Source organism: Magallana gigas, chromosome 5 (assembly GCF_963853765.1).
Source record: "Magallana gigas chromosome 5, xbMagGiga1.1, whole genome shotgun sequence".
Taxonomy (NCBI): domain Eukaryota; kingdom Metazoa; phylum Mollusca; class Bivalvia; order Ostreida; family Ostreidae; genus Magallana; species Magallana gigas.
Genome location: NC_088857.1, coordinates 14,409,573 through 14,427,063, shown reverse-complemented (window position 1 = coordinate 14,427,063; position 17,491 = coordinate 14,409,573). Strand labels below are relative to the sequence as shown.

The window sequence follows — 17,491 nt, the reverse complement described above, 5'->3', positions numbered from 1 at the left end:
TATCAGTTTTCAAATATATACCCAGTTTTTATTTAATTTAAAAAAAAAACCTGAATATTGATAACACTAGGACTGAAATATTTTTAGTCCTAAATTACTTATATTGACCTTATTCTGCTAGCATAAAATTTACATGAGGTCAATGACCAAATTTGGAGATTGGTGTTTTTTTCATTGTTTAATAGAATTTTTTATTATTTTTGCATTGCGCGCCATACGAATATCTTAAAAAAAAATAAGTGGGGTAAAACCAAAGGAAATATGCAAAATTATACTGAATAACAAATAAAATCTGAACTTTTGTTATTATGATGCTGCCAAAATTGTTATAATGGAACCAAAGTTCGAAAAATTAAGTCCGAATTTCTTCTGATTTGCTATAAGCCTTGTTTGAGGCTAATCCATAATGTAGTAAATCTATCAAGTGTTATGTCAATAATGAATTAATTTTATTATAAATACGTTTTGTGTTTATAACAAATTATACTCATGACACTGAACTTTATAACAATCAAAATTTGACTACTGAAACCCAGAGTAAACAATATCCTTAATTAGAAAAATCTTTGTGCAAAGAACTACAGGTATATTTTTTTTTATTTTACTCTGTAGTGTAGTTTGTTTAAAGTGATGCCCCATTTTCATTATATAATTGAGCCCGAGGGTGCTAGAGTGCAACTTTCTAAGCATAAAAATTATAGAGGGAGTTTTAAAGTGTTCTGTCCAAGAACTTCTATTGTTAAATCTGTTTTATTACTATGTAAACATTTGTTAAAACTGCTACTTCTGATGTTCTCTGATTTTAAACATTTGTAGTTTCTCATGTCATGCAATGGATGTTAGAAGAATTAAAAAAACCCATTAAAAACATATTTCATTAATTTTCATGACATTTATACCATGCATATTACAATTTGTAATATTAAAAAATGAAATTGAGAAGAGAAGATATTTTTTATCTTCAAAAGACAAGTTCTTTTTAGAGAAATATTGATATCAGCTACATTCTAAAATGATATTGAAAAAAAGTTAGATTTAGAAGAAAGTGCTAATCATAATAGGTGCACCGATCCCTTCTCTAATAAAATCATATACTAAACCTGATAAAAAAAATTCAATAGCAACAAAGTTGCTGCAGTTACAGAACAAGAGTACCAAGAAAGGAATTCACATCTTGAAATTCAGAAAAGGCAAGCATGAATTCTACTACAATCGTATAACTATTACTAAAACTGTAAATACGTGTGCTTATTGATATGGGGAAAAAAATTACGATTTTGATATTGCATCATTTATAATAATCATTTCAAAGGGACATGACATTGTTCACGATTTTTGTCGCAATTAGAGTCAGTCGTAGATTATAAGAGCAAGATACAGGGCTCGCAGTTCTTTGTCATGTAAACAAGGTTCGTGCCCTGTCTCTGTTTATACCACCAAAAATATTTTTCAATCTGATTTGTGTATCTTTTTATTTATTTGAAGCATAGATAAACAGTTCTGAACGTTTAACACATCTGTTTTAGATCTAAAACTGGAGTTTTTATTTCAAAATATAAATAAAAGTTTTGTTTACAAAGCAAAGAATTGTAAGCTCTGTTACTTGCTTATAACTCAACAAATGACACTAAAATTTTGGTTACCTATCAAAATGCCATACTGAAGCATTGTAAACATTAAAATCGGAAAAACAATTTTTGACCAAAATCGTGACCATGCCCCTTTAAACGGCCATAGTCACGATTTTGACCAAAATTTATCTTCTTTTTTATTTTTAGTGTTTACTATGGTGGCATACTTTTGCCCCTTGTATGCAACTTATTTTTCTGTCAAATATATCGTCGTGCGAGATAAATATGTTGACATGCCAACATAATATGTTGACATGCAAGAAAATTGTAATCTAATAAAAATTATTTAAAAATTAAAAAAATCAGATATTGCCTATATGTGACTTCCAGCATGCTAGATGCTACTTATTTATGTTGACATGCGGGATAAATATGTTTACATGAAAATTATTAATGTTGACATGCAACTTATCAATGTCAACAACAAGTTTGCTCATATACAACTTCAATTGTCTCTTTCTTTCTTTGTGTTAGATATACGAACTTAATATTCTGTTTGTGATTTTTCAGACTTTGTGAAAGTATCGATCTTTTATGTACAGGAGTCAAATATCTAATTTTAACAGAAAATAAATACACCAGATAACTATATGTAACCTCCATTAGTGAATGTTTAAAAGACGATAATCCAAGATGCTAGTATTGTCCCGATAATCCGTCGATCAAACATGACTTGTGTATCCGAAATGATTATGTCAGAGCCAAGCGATTAAGCGAAGACTCGCGAGAGTCGTGCCAGTCAATTCATTGGATTAAGGGAAGCTTTTAGAACTCTTGAATCGAGTTTACACTTAAAAAAAAATTATTAGCCGAACAAGTTGGGGTGTTTTTTGAAAGAAAATATTAATATAAACAAAACCAAAAATACCTTCCATTCTACTAATCCTTGATAAAATGGAAAACTAGAAACTAAAATGACAACTCCAGCATTTGGGCAGTCCCAGCTTTGATTTTTCTTTCATAACATTTAAATATTGTGTTCGATTTATTAATTAATCAACAAAACCTCTCATGGTGTATTGCAGGCTTGACACTAAATACTAGGTCTGTAAAGTTCATGGAACATACAATCATGTAACATTTATAAGCTTAGAAAACATGTCACGGGTACGGGTTTTTATATAAATGGCGCCTGGTATTAAGGTAGATACCGGTACACATCGAAAGGAAACAATAGGAAAATTATGATTTGTATGTACATATTTTTCCGATAGTCATTCAGAGCACTGACAGCTTATATGATCTAGTGAAAAAACCCAAATTAGATTAGTTCAATTTATTCAGCAATTACATTAATGAATTATTCATACTTGTATGTACATGCAACTTTCATATCTAAAATTAAAAATAAAATTACAGCCCTTCCCTATCCACCATCAATTTTATTTTCACAGAAGAGCTATAATCTTAAGTAATTGCTATCAAAATTTTCATTACATCATAGTACTTTGGACCTTTGTTTAAGATTCATGTATTTGTATTTCTTTGGTCAGTTTAAGATTAAGACGGATTTATTTAATTGAATTAATCTAAATCGTTTTCACACTACTACTAATAAGGCCATTAAAAAGATTTCCTTTGATTTCTATTCTTTCTTTAAAAAAATGAAGGCATTATTTCCAACCACTTGATATTAATATGATCCAAATCTAATTTTTTGGACAATTATGGCTCTGATGTTAGTTAAACCGACCGAATTCTTCAATTCATTCATGGAATAGTTTTCCTCTATCCGATTTCTCGAGTGAATCCGTTTACAACTGTAAGTGCGCATAACGGAGCAAGAGTCGACGTTCAAGTTTAAATTAAGAAAATCTAGCGTCTTTTAAAAATGGGGTCTCTTGTATACTAAATAGTCACAGCTATGATGTTATCACTTTGTCCTGAATAAGTAAACGTACGCTAATCAACTTACACAGCGCTGGGTGTGCTCAATTATGGAGATCATTAAGAAATACTTCTACATTTTATCTTGGGTAAGTAAACAAGATTTTTAAAAGGTCAAGAAAAACTTTATGAAACATACTGAATGATTTTAATTTTACAATGAATTGAGAGTTAAAGTATAAAATGCTTAGTATGCATAATTTTGTAAAATAAACGAAGCATATTTCCTTCGAGTACTGTGCTTAACTCTAAAGTATCATTTCTCATTTTATCTTATTTTATAGATATTGCTTTACATAGGTAAGATATTTGCTTTTTTCTATTTTTTTCTCAGTTGAGTTCACACTTTCAATTTGATATCAAACTTCTATATTTTGTTTGCATATTGCAGTATTATATTGTGCACATTTGGAGAATGTTTCTTAACTCTTTTGATATCAATATAAAAGTATTTAGTTCATTAAATTAAATTGATGAATGTAATTTATCATAATGCTAATTTCTGTTTGCATATCCGTAATGACTGGATTATAAAGCATTTTATCTCTCAAATATATTAGATTAACTATTATAGCTAATGACTGAACACACGTGTGTTATTTCCAAAATAAAAAAAGGCCACGCATGCTTAATAATCGCATGAAGATCAATTCAAAATGCTTTGATTTTGTTTCTCAATAGGATATCATCTTTATAGCCGATGATAAACCACACAATATTCCAGAGAAATTGACTTAAAATCTTTTTACATTTATTGATTGTTCAACTTTATTGATTCAGCCTTATTCCTATTATTGAATTGTTAAAATAATACATCTTATTTTTACATGGTAAAATATTATTTACTAAAATTTACCTCGGACTTCAGTCACTTCTTTAGAGTCTTTATTTTAAAAAAATGGCACGGAAATTTTGTTTAAGGAATATAAACAATGTGAACGTGTTGCCAAAAAAATTATATACTTTTATTTTATTCTTTTTTTTATTTTACTATGACCAAAAAAGACTATTTAAATTTTCAACATTGTAACCGTCTCAAAAAGGGTAGGATAGTAAGAGTTTGCTTTAAAAAAAGAGTTGTATTACCCATTATATATCTAATCTTAATATATTAAACAAGCTATCGGTACTTTAGGAATCTGGATGGTCAGAAAACTAACAATTAGACCTGCGTAAAATATTAAGATATGATTTGCACAAATACAAACTATAATTTCATTTTAAAAAGCTATCTTTTATCTTTAAAATTTGGGTATTTTCTATATATTTTAGCTTTTAAATGTGAGTATTTTTCTATATTTTTATATAGAGCCCTTCTCTTAAAGGAGATCAATTCAGTCTAAAAATGACCATCGAGCCCTCGTGAACAAGGATTGTTACAAAAAAAAAGTCTATTAGATCTCAAGAGCTATTCACAGTGGCAATACATATTACCTTGTTGACAAAACAACAATACCTTGTTTGACAATCACTACTTCAAACATTGCATAAATGAGGACCAGTTAGCCGAAAAGTTTACACTTCTAAGTGCTGTAATCCTAAAGTGTTAGTTTTAAAGATTGCTTGGAAAGACCGTACGGAGATAGGATAGCAAATGTAACAATTTCGAAAGTTTAGGAATTCAGACTTCAAACTCATTAATTGATATCGAAGAAATAGCTCTTTGTACAAGTAGGCGGAACTTTGTGTTCACGTTCCTGAATCATTAGCGACAAATGCTTAGAATACATTTTTTCTTTTCAAAAATAATATTTTTCTTCTTTATAATGCTATATACAGTAAATTCTTTTAGACCCATATTAGATACGTCACACATTTTTAAAATGATAATGTATACAAACATTAGATTAGCAGTATGGTTTTATAAAAATTGCTACAGAAAGTAACAACCCCCCCCCCCCCCAAAAAAAAGCGCAAACTATATACATAATATTTCATGCGGGGTATAAAGGTATAGACATTGCAGAAAAAAAATACACAACCCGCGTTAGCGACAGTTTTAAAGATAAGAATAGAAATGTTTCAAAGAAACATTTATATATTTCATCATTCAAATAAGTATCAAAGAATGACAAATTTTAGATGAATTTTGTTCACATTTATCAACATGTTACAGGAAGAACAAAGTCCCAGTTTATCTTCAATCTCACCGAATCTACAAGTACAGGTAATATAAAACAATATTTCTAACAGTAAGCAATTGTAATGCAAGTTCAAAACAAGTTTTTAAACCAATAAAAAATTGAGCATTGAAAACATACACTGATTCGAAATATATGTTTATTTGCTTTATATTAATCTGGAAACAGTGCAGATGAATAAGGTTCCTGTTTACCTTTCACAGAGTGTACGAAGGACGCTGATTTGGTTTTCCTCATTGACACGTCTAGAAGTCTAGGTCTGCGGGCGTACCAAAAAGAGCTCCAGTTTGTGGAAAGGGTCCTCGAAGGTTACGAAATTGGCACAAACAGGACCAAAGTAGCTGTCATAACTTTCAGCGCTGGCAGCAGACTGGAGTTTGACTTCAATAGATACAATACCAAAGCTGATGTTCTGCAAGGCATCAGAAACATTCCTTATACTGATGGAATGAGCACAACTATTTACCGAGCGCTTGAGCAAGCCAGACGGGAGGTGTTTGTTCCAGAAGCTGGCGATAGGCCAAGTTTTAAGAATTTGGCGGTTATTCTTACAGATGGAGAGACTAATCCAGGTGAGGAAAATAACACACATAAAATAACTTAATCAGCGTTGATATAAATTCAGTAAATTATTTATAAATTAGTATTATTGTTACTTCTACAACAACCAAATTTGTTCTTTTTCTCCTTTATCTTTTGTGTATCCTAGAAGATGATCTTCAATGAAATCGGATGAGTCTATCTAAAATTGCAGCGTTCGCTGAAATATTCATTATAATTGGAACTTTTGACAGGTAGCTTTGATCCTTATAGCTTTCTAATGGGGAAAACCCTGACGAGACAAGAAGCCAATCAACTGAAATTCCACGGGGTGGAGGTGTTTGGAATAGGGGTGGGGCACCGCGTTGATCACGTGGAAATGGTCGGGATATCAAGTGGCTCCAAAAATTACCTTCGTGTAGGCGACATTGACGATTTGGAGTCCTCTAGGTTGTTCAAAATACTCTTAAACAATGTGTGTGCAAGTGAGTAATTAATAGCCCTAGTCTCTCTCTCTCTCTCTCTCTCTCTCTCTCTCTCTCTCTCTCTCTCTCTCTCTCTCTCTCTTTCTCTCTTACAGAGGACTACAATTTAAGTTATTGAAATCCTAAACAAAATCAGTCCTTATAATGCCTTATGTACATTTTCTCGAAATCAATGCAAAGAATATGTTTGACATGCTGAAATATATAACTCGTAAATGTTAAAACATACTTGAAAACAAGACTTATTCTCTCCTTCCTAATTGTTAAAACAGATCCAATTAAACGCATTCTTCTTTAAAAAATACAATCTCTTATCACTATTATAGCTGAAATATATAACTCGTAAATGTTAAAACATACTTGACAACAAGACTTATTCTCTCCTTCCTAATTGTTAAAACAGATCCAATTAAACGCATTCTTCTTTAAAAAATACAATCTCTTATCACTATTATTATATTTCAACTAACACTCATTATGTTTTGTTGGTTTCTAGTTCGTTTTTATCTCGTAAACTGTACTTTAACTGTCTATAATTCCAGGTTCCTTGCGACAGCGTAGGTAGTAGTATACGGATGGATTCATGTACTAGTTGCAGTCTGTGCTTTGCAATATCTATGTTGATTAATATTGTGTTATAATTTGTGGTTGTTATAACTTGCTAGATCGAAATGCAATAATTGTGTTAACGACACAAAACACGTCATTATCATACACACGTATTGACTATTTGCTATTAATTATGCAGTTGATGGTAATCATGATTTAGTTCAACTTTTTAATAAGCATATCCGAAAGCAAACTGTTACAGATACACAGTTTGCACTACTCTTTATAAGGATGGTTATTTTGTTTGACGCTAGATTAATGACACATGTTTGCACCGTGTAATGTAATAATTGTGTTAACGACACAAAACACATCATTATCATACAAATGTATTGACTATTTGCTATTAATTATGCAGTCGATGGTAATCATGATTTAGTTCAACTTTTTAATAAGCATATCCAAAAGCAAACTGTTACAGATACACAATTTGCACTACTCTTTATAAGGATGGTTATTTTGTTTGACGCTAGATTAATGACACGTGTTTGCACCGTGTAATGTAATAATTGTGTTAACGACACAAAACACATCATTATCATACAAATGTATTGACTATTTGCTATTAATTATGCAGTCGATGGTAATCATGATTTAGTTCAACTTTTTAATAAGCATATCCGAAAGCAAACTGTTACAGATACACAATTTGCTCTACTCTTTATAAGAATGGTTATTTTGTTTGACGCTAGATTAATGACACATGTTTGCACCGTGTAATGTAATAATTGTGTTAACGACACAAAACACATCATTATCATACAAATGTATTGACTATTTGCTATTAATTATGCAGTCGATGGTAATCATGATTTAGTTCAACTTTTTAATAAGCATATCCGAAAGCAAACTGTTACAGATACACAATTTGCACTACTCTTTATAAGGATGGTTATTTTGTTTGACGCTAGATTAATGACACATGTTTGCACCGTGTTCGTGTTAACTAGTGACAGCAAGTTCAATGCCACGGCAATTAAAGAATAAGCACTGTAAAATAATGGGATCATTTTAACAAGAGCTTGGACTTTGGGTAGTTGTGCAAATCAGCAATGTGACCTGTCTATTTCATTATTGGCCACTCAGTCATCATGGCTCTTGAAATCAACAAGATTTGTATGGCTTTTGAGCCAAGACTACGCAATCGGTGCATATTTCACTCGAAACCAGCGTCATATCGATCTAATTAACTTGGTTTGATGAAAGAAATAGATAGTTACATCCTAACAAAAGTCCAAAATCTTGTTAAAAGTTTCTAAAGTAATATCATAATTATGATATTGAACTTAAAATGGTAAATATTAAGATTATTCATCAGAGTTTGTTTAGCAGATTAAAAACTTTCAACATATATCAGGTGACTGCACTGTATTTTCTGAAATTATCAAGAAAAACGATAAGGCAAAACGTTTTGGCGCTTAATTGATTGAATTGCAACCATTCACCAACAGCTTGCAACAACAAACCAGCTGACGTCATCTTCATGGTAGACAAATCTTCCAGCCTCGGCAGCGTCGCCAATTTCGACAAAGAGTTGTCCTTCATCGCCAGATTTGTGGACGGCTTCAATATAGGTCAAGGTCCCCGGGATGTGCGGGTCGGGGTCATCTCCTTCAGTACTGATGCTCAGTTGGAGTTTGGACTTTCATCTTACAACGACAAGTCCAGCTTGCTGAATGCGTTGTTAAACATTGATTTCTCGCTTGGGAATACGTATACCCACAAGGCGTTCGAGGTTTTGTTCAATCAAGGATTCTCTACATCTACTCGACCTAGCACTGTGCCTCGCGTTGGTAAGTCAGAATTATAAGGTGAAATTTTTGAGATCCTATGTCAAAGTCCTATATCTGATGATCTGTAAAAGAACTCTTGATGCTTTTGATATTTGGAGAATAATTCTCAGTTATCTTGTTTGTTATATATTCAGAAATTTATTACAGTATTCCGACTGAGATACATGCACATGTAGGATCGTCGCACTGTTTCATCGTTTTCATGGCAGTTTTATGCGTTAAATGCGTTAAAGATTCAGAACAAAAGACATATTTTTGCAGGTGTCATAATGACGGACGGCCAGTCAACTAATCCCTATAAACTGGAAGATATCATCATGAAGGTCAAACTGAAAGGAATAGAAATATTCTCCATCGGTAAGTACTTATACATGACTATACGTGAATAGAATAAATTTGTAAACCATAGCGAAAAGAGCACGAAAATTCGTGCAAGTTGACATATTTCTTTGTGTACATTGTATGCTCTAAATATAACTGCACGAAGAAATTGTTGCATGATTTTAATATCCAACAAGAACATAATATTTATACTCTATACATGTCATTCTTTTTATAGAAAAAATGACATAGTCCTTATATAATATTTTAAAATTAACAAACTATCTATTGCAATAGTAGTTAATTCTAGATTCTATTTTCAAAACAAACTGCAAATACCCCATATATACTGGTATAACCCGTTCGGTATGATCTTTACTATTTGAAATGCATTGAAACAACAAATATCAAGCCCGAAACTATTTATTATATTAAATATATACTACATATATTTGCCCTATTTCATACTGCTATTTAAATCTCTACCAAAAAAAGTTTGTCTTTTGCAAGAGATATTTATTCATGTTGAGAAAAATAATAATGTATTCTCTAAGCATATCGTTTGTACTTTTTACACGCACATCTGAAGCGATTAGATATCTTTCTGTGTGTTTGTTAAACAATGAATATGTAGTGTTACGTAAATTAACTGATACATGTTTAACCCATTTTGAATGTTACATCAGGTTTTGGGAGCGTGGACGTGACAGAACTCAACATGATGGCCACTGTCCCAGACCACACCCACGTGTTTGTAGTAGACGATGTCCATACACTCGACACGGTGCGAGACGAACTCTATTTAGAGATCTGCAATCTGATTGGACAATCCTAGCGTACAATTACAGCCAATCATTTTAATCTACCTCAAGTTTGTAATTTATTGGTCAGGGTGTCTGAATTTGCTGTTGTAAGGTACAAAATGTGTTTATTTTTTTTTAATCAAAATATGTTCATACAAATAAGGTAAAAACTAAGAATAAAGTAGAATTTAAGAAAGACTTTTCTTGTTAATTGCATTTCCTAGATATTAAATATAAAAAAATCAAGATAAAGCACTCATCAACCTGTAAAACCAACATATCATTTATAATTTAAGCAGTCTTGCATTTCACAACGCGTTAATTATAAAAGAGTAATAAACAATGTCAACTTCACATGACAGTCTCATATAGTCCCTGCACACAGTATACCTTCACTTTACCACGTGACACCCTGTCGTATTGGTGTAATTTACAACTCATAGTGTCGTAGTAATTTGGATGAATCTCACTGTTTTCCTCCACCGTCGTTATGGCAGTGCTGTCCTGTACCATCTGTTTAAGGGTTCCGTTAAAGTGAAGATGGCTGTAGTTTAGAATATACTGATTCTCCATGAATATATGATTGTAAACTCCACTGTGCGGCCGAGGTTTTTGCTTCTCTAGTATGTAATAAAATGGTTCGATGACTTTCTCCTCTGTTGTTTTAGTTTTTCTGAAATGGTGAGGATGTGTTTGGCTGATAAATATATATTTGCACGTCAGAAAGAATTAGCATGTAACGATTGTGAGCACTGTATCTCGATTGTTACATGACAACTTACATTCATACATACATTGAACAATTGAAATACATGAACCTTAGTATTACTAAAATATTAGAACGTAGCTATTACAGACAAAAGAGATAACTCTACTACAAACTCGACAAAATCCCGATCGCGAGTTTTTATTTTCAAAAGTACTACATATGCAATGCATATTTTATTTTATTTATCGAGAATTAAGTCTAACAAACCAATATTTGAATTTAGAAAAATGCACATTACTGGGTATTCTTTTTGACAACTTACTTTGATCTTTTAACGTAAACACCAACCAACAGAACGAAAAGAAACAAGAGAACCATGGAAACTGTGGGGATAAGTATCCAATACACCACTAGAACAAAACAAATGATAGATTACATTATTATTCATTATTAATAATAGCTAATAAATAAATACCTCTTTTAAAAGTAAAATGAGTGAATATAATTAAAATAAAAATTTTCTAAACTGATATAAAGAGCGCTTTTTGCATTGCTAATTGAAAAGACATAACGTAATCGAATGAAGGTATGTACGAGTTATTTACAATTTGCCTTCATATAGAGTGTTTCACTGTCAATTGTTGTCAATGTCTCTGTTGTCGTCTTTACACGTGTTGTGTGGCTATCGTTGTTGAAGAAGGCAGGTCCATTAGGTGGGCCGATCTCCTGTATATCTTCAATGGCATACTTCCTTTCTAAATTGATTGTTTAAACTTCGTCAATGCTTTTCTCAATTAAACAAAAATTAATCAAAGTATCAAACGTATAAAATACCCTTATCATGGACATACATTTACAAAGAAACCGAAACAATGTGGAAAAAAGCCTCTTGCAATTGTTTTAAGAGATGTCTTAGAAATGAGATTCTCCTTTTAAACCTAACGCCGCCATGGCTAAACCTAGAATTCGATTTACTAGGTATTTGCTGTACTTTTGGCGTACCTAAAGACTATAAGTGTTTATACTAGGAAGTTGGTACCAGATAGCATTCTTGGAGTGAAATCAAACACTACCTGGTTGACACAGCGCTGGGTATTTCTTGCTGCAGTCCGTGGATGCCAACCCCCAGCCTTCTCTCTGTCGGTACTGTAAGGCTATGCATAACTTTTCCTGCATTGATAAGAATGGGATGTGGCGCCTTAATGATAAATCGATTGTGGAGCCTGTAAAAATAAAAAAATAGCGTCCATTTTTATGGTATTCAAAACAGTTTGTGTTTATGAATTCCATAATATAGTTATAAATGGTTGTACCTCTACGATTTGCAAAACCGTGATCATTTAAAAATTTAAAAAGTTCTACAAAATTAGAAGAAGCTACACTCATGTTAAAAATATTAGCAGGATCTGCGCCTGTAATTTATGATGAATGCCTTCATCATTTAAACAATCAACCTTGAGCTTTGTCATTACTGTGGAATCATTAAATTTCCTGATGGCTCAATTTTCGATGAATTCGTGAGTACCTCTCATCCACGAATTAACATCCTCCACGAATTAAATATTAGGGTTATAAAGTCATATTTCGCTTTGTAGGTATAAGAAAATACACGAAATTACGTCCCCACGAACCAATAAAATTTCAGCAATCGACGAAAATTGGCCCCCACGAAATTTAATGATTCCACAGTACTTATAAACCTCGTCAAATTTTAATATTTACATTTGCAAGTTAATGTTTCCTTATATGAACCCATAGAATAGCGAAAACGTTCAATTCTGCAAATATGTTTCCTTATATGAACCTACAGAATAGCGAAAACGTTCACCTAAGCATCAAATGCATAATATTTTTGGATCTCGTCGGTCCTATAACACAAGTTTGTCCAGACATATTGAATACCGCACGTTATTTTTTCAGATAAAGAACTTTTTTCGATATACCGTGCAACATAGCTATAACAAGGCCACTATTAACGCAGCGAGCCCTCTAATGGGTAACCTTTTCGTTATGCAGTAAAGAATTTTGTGTATCTATATTGAATTAAATGTGCAATCTAGTCTTGATAACTTGAATAAGAAACCCCAAAAATAATTTCCTCAATTTCTCCAGCAAAATACCCAATAGATTTGATGAGATATTGCTCTGTGTAGTATTTTGTAGAATTTACAGTATCATTCAGGTAATTTTCCTGTCTAAAGCCAATACAAGTTGTATCAAAACCCGGCTGAAAATCTTTAGAAGTTTTCCCCCCAAAACTTCAAAATGGTTTGAAGCTTAAGCATAGTTTTATAAAAAGTGATTATTCCTAAAACATTGATATTTTGATGGTTTATTTAATCATTTAATATCTTAGAAATCACCGTTTGAACAGATTCTTCAAAAACGACTTTGATGTCAGCAAAGCGTCTGGGAGATCGGATTAAATGAGTGGCAAACTGAACCACTGACTGTCACCAACTGAGAATATTGACGGTATTTTGAAACGAGCCCTGAGTGGTAGCGGTTCTAACAACTGATTTGACTCGTGTTGCATATCTGAATGGAAACAACATTTGGTCCCTCAGCGAGGAATAATTTTTTAACATGTTATGTAACTTGACTTAGTGCTAGTATCCGCTATTGTAAAGCTACTGTAACAAATGAACGGAATATATCTACTGATTTCCGCATGCATCAATTAAGGTTCTTTGCTCATATAACAAAAGCCTGTAAAGAGATTATCATTCAACAAGCCTTATTCGTACTGTCCATGTTAGCGACAAACATCTTAATTTGCTACTAATTGATTAAAGAAAAAAGTTATCTACGCTTCCGATGGTGTGCTTGAGCTTTGAATTTCGCAGATCAGGAAATCGATGCACCCTCTCCCTCACTCGAACCATTGACCTCCAGGAAGAGAGGATCAATTTTGTTAATTTTCAAGAATAACTAGCTTCATTTATTGCTCAGTATCTCCTTTTTACGCTAAATTTATGACAATCCCATGCAATAAAATGCTCTCGTTTTTTATCACTCCCCGGTGCTCCCATTCAATGCGAAGAATGGTTATTGCTCCGTCTACCGGGTCTTATCTACATTAACTCACCGTCAGTCCAAATCTGCCGCGTCCTAGTCAATCCAGTCCAGTAATAAACGTTTGAAAGATTCAGATTACGATGAAGTATGGCGTCCCGGTCCACTAAGTAACCATGTAGCTGATTACACTTATGGCTGGCAGAGTACCAATCCATCTTTTTCGACACGGCGTACAGACAAGGCGTTGGTTGATTGAGCCAGTCGCAAACATCGCTTTGCTCTAAAATTCACCAATAAAATATCAAAAAGATTCAATAACCAAGAAAATACCATATGCTAACGTTAAGTATGGGATTTGACAACATTGAAGAAAATGTTTTTAAACTATGTAAAGTTTTATAATTCTTTGAATTATAATATAAAAAAAAATCAACTCACCAACATGGCAGATAAATTCGTGTTTCTGTCTGCAGTACTCTGTAGACCACTCTGAATTTGTCCCATAATGCATCAGTAGAGCACAGTCCTTCCCGTATGTTCGTAGTGAAGGTTCTTGGTAGCCCCATTCCACTGAATCTACGAGGTAAATATCATGATTTATCTATCAACAAATTGTTTTACTCTTATAAAGACCTTTTTAATTTTCAAGTACAAATTATCAAACGGTCAGGACTAGTACAAGAGAGGCCAAATAAGCCTTACAAGTATTTACTAAATTTACATTTTATAAAATTTCATTATTAAGACAGCAATTTTTTGGGGTTTTTTTCTCCTCTTTATCCTTTATAACAAAACATTTGAAGAAAATTACTTTAAAAAAATATAATAAGATAGTAGAATTTATTAAATAACACGCAGTACAATATTTAGCGGTACACACCCCACGTGGAGAAGACTGAGGAACGGTTTGTCCCCCCACAGAACTCCTCCGGGTTCCCGGGGCAGGGCGTGCTACACCCCTGTATCGCTGTCTCCCTGAGACTCGCTGTGTCGTACAGACAGTAGCACCTGCTACCCTGCCAGAGTCATCAAAAATGAGTCTTTTATGTTATTGTGACGTTTTGATATAGTAATTGGATATTGCTAATTGATTTTTTTATTACATGACTAGCAAAAATTTCGTTACATATTTTTATCTATCTGTTATACTGTATTCCTTTTAAGTACATGTACTTGTACATATGTAAATCAATATTGCATTGTAAAGTGAGACGTGATGTTTTATAACCAGGAATGAACATATAACATATCTTAGAATATCAAGGTACATGTATACATAAAGCATGTTTAGGATAACGTGTATCAACTTAAAATACTGTAAACAAGTTAAAACATGGATAGTACATGCTCGCACAGTGTACGTGTACATGTATACAGAAAAAATGTACTTGTAGAAATATCATCAAACTTACATAAGAGCTTTTATTTCAAATGAAATCAAAAGTTTAAAATTTACAAAATCTAACGTAATAAAAAATCATAAATGTATACAACTAAGGAGAAAATTGAATACCTGAAGAGCAGCGAATTGTCTCTTAAGTGTGACCTTACAGAATGCCGTACAAAGCTCGGGAAAGTTATTCTGTAGTACACTGGAGACGACCAGGGGCAAGGATCCCTCCATGCAGCCCCGGGTCCTGCCAATCTGCGGCATCTGGTCTGCGTAATCATTCAAACAGGTCTTTATTTTTTACAAACCACAAAAATTAAGATTAAAATAGACATAATAATAATGTTTTCAAAATAACGACATCAAAAGCAAACCAAAGAAACCCCCACTAAATAAAGAAGAAAAATCTCGATCAAACATAAACGGATGGAATTATTTAAAACAAAAATCATCCCTTTATGAAAAAAAAATAATGCTTTGAATACATTCACTCAAGGACGACGGAATTAATTCATTTCTAAAACATATTTTTTTTTAAATGAAAAATGTATATGAGTTGATGATGACATATTAAATTTAATGAAAAAATCGTCAAAATCAAATTAGATTTTTATTGTACGGGCGGTTTAAATACATTGTTTGTATTTATTTTTTCCTTGAATATACACATAGAAAGTAATTATGGTAAATATCCTTATTGTGAGAGATAAGAAATTGTACATTAAATTCTCTACCCAGACTGAAAAAATGATATTCTAATAATTATCTTATCACATCAAAGCCTTCATTCTATAAATTAAAGAGGTACATGAATTAAAAAATCTAATTAAAAAAATAAGGCACCACTACAATACCACTGTAAATCTTAGTTCGTTGACCAGGTGGTTTTAAAATAATGCAGATCGATAAGTAAACAAAAAGTGAAAAAATTGAAATAAGAGTACATGTATTCCACAATCTGGGAATTTCATTAAAAAAAATATTGAATCTCTAATGGCATTCCAAACAGATATCGATCACACCAGATCTAAAAGATTTCTTAGAGTTTCAATGGAAACATGCACTTAATTATAAAAGAAAACGTTTGCAACAACAAAAATAATGTTTTTTATTCATCCTCTCGTTTTCAATATGAAAAGTATCATTTTGAAAGTAAAAGATCGTATGTAGCAAAAACATACAATGTACTTTTTAGTTATATATAGCAGACACAGTAGGACAGGTTACACGAGAGGTCAAAATTATTCACTTACCGTGAGACCATACCCACAGGGACTTTATTTCCCTGCCCCCGAGCCAAAATGTGGCGATGCTGCGGTTGGTAAAATCTTGAAGTTGACTCTGGACGTCAAGGAATTCCTCCACAGTTTTAAAGGTTGCAAGCCTGTTGTTGGTTTGCTCACAGAGTCTTGCAGACGACTGCCAAGATTGATGGCTATGAATTATATTCACCAACTTTTCCTGAATTACCGATGATACGATAGTCAGAAATCCTTTCAATGAAAAAAAAACCGCTGATTTTTTCCTGTATAAATCGTTTTCATTCATTCTACAAAACTGCCTTTGAAAAATAGCGTTAAAATAAAAATGGTGAATTGTTTGTTTGTTTTTTTAAACCAGTATTGATGATAATTATCTGTCCAAAACTTCAAAGGAGATATTTAAATAAAAAAACATGAACATGAACTTTTTACAATCTTATATTCTTTAGATTCTCTATGAAAAATCTTACCTAGAACTACAAACACTGAACCAAACCCTACCAATGCCATTCTGTGCCGAGTCAAAAATGAGGGATATGCAAGTTTAACATGTATACTAGTATGTACTAACGACTCTGACTAATGCGTGAGGACTTTAGTTAGTGTACGTTTTAGAGAGCTTAATTCAGTTCAACTTCACGACATCGGAACCAACATCTTTGCTTTTGAGGTCACGGACCGAATTAGAAGGACGACAATTCAAATATGTCGAATTGTGGGGGGACATACGACAATAAGTACTTAAAAAATACTTATAGCAATCCGCCACAGCGTCGACCACTGTTCACTTTTGACAGCTTTTTCCTTAATAGGTTGGATGTTTTGATAGAACAAAAAGATACTGTTTTGAATAAAGCGTGTTTTGACTTCGTAGAGTGCACGAAACCACTAAAATCTGAAGT

The 17,491-nt window shown here is 32.5% G+C and overlaps 2 protein-coding genes across 4 annotated transcripts; one reads left to right on the top strand and one right to left on the bottom strand.

The window, feature by feature from the left end:
• Window positions 1–3,421: 3,421 nt before the first annotated feature.
• Window positions 3,422–10,862, top strand: LOC117689754 (cartilage matrix protein). Of its 2 annotated transcripts, XM_034471634.2 has the most exons (9): window positions 3,422–3,607; window positions 3,803–3,818; window positions 5,635–5,685; window positions 5,863–6,231; window positions 6,454–6,684; window positions 7,227–7,241; window positions 8,745–9,086; window positions 9,348–9,443; window positions 10,094–10,862. In XM_034471634.2, exons 1-9 carry the CDS (start codon window positions 3,569–3,571, stop codon window positions 10,240–10,242), a joined length of 1,308 nt encoding a protein of 435 aa, XP_034327525.1. In that variant the 5' UTR covers window positions 3,422–3,568; the 3' UTR covers window positions 10,243–10,862. The 2 variants fall into 2 exon arrangements, with proteins under 2 accessions (XP_034327525.1, XP_034327531.1); XM_034471640.2 differs by lacking the exon at window positions 7,227–7,241 and having other exon boundaries at window positions 3,424–3,607.
• Window positions 9,579–17,213, bottom strand: LOC117689749 (uncharacterized). 2 transcript variants are annotated; one of them, XM_034471609.2, is made up of 10 exons: window positions 17,060–17,213; window positions 16,581–16,820; window positions 15,451–15,596; window positions 14,818–14,953; window positions 14,376–14,513; window positions 14,008–14,217; window positions 11,993–12,142; window positions 11,525–11,674; window positions 11,242–11,329; window positions 9,579–10,883 (listed from the first exon to the last, which is right to left on the bottom strand). In XM_034471609.2, exons 1-10 carry the CDS (start codon window positions 17,097–17,099, stop codon window positions 10,562–10,564), a joined length of 1,620 nt encoding a protein of 539 aa, XP_034327500.2. In that variant the 5' UTR covers window positions 17,100–17,213; the 3' UTR covers window positions 9,579–10,561. The 2 variants fall into 2 exon arrangements, with proteins under 2 accessions (XP_034327500.2, XP_065940262.1); XM_066084190.1 differs by lacking the exon at window positions 11,242–11,329 and having other exon boundaries at window positions 10,784–10,883.
• Window positions 17,214–17,491: the final 278 nt, after the last annotated feature.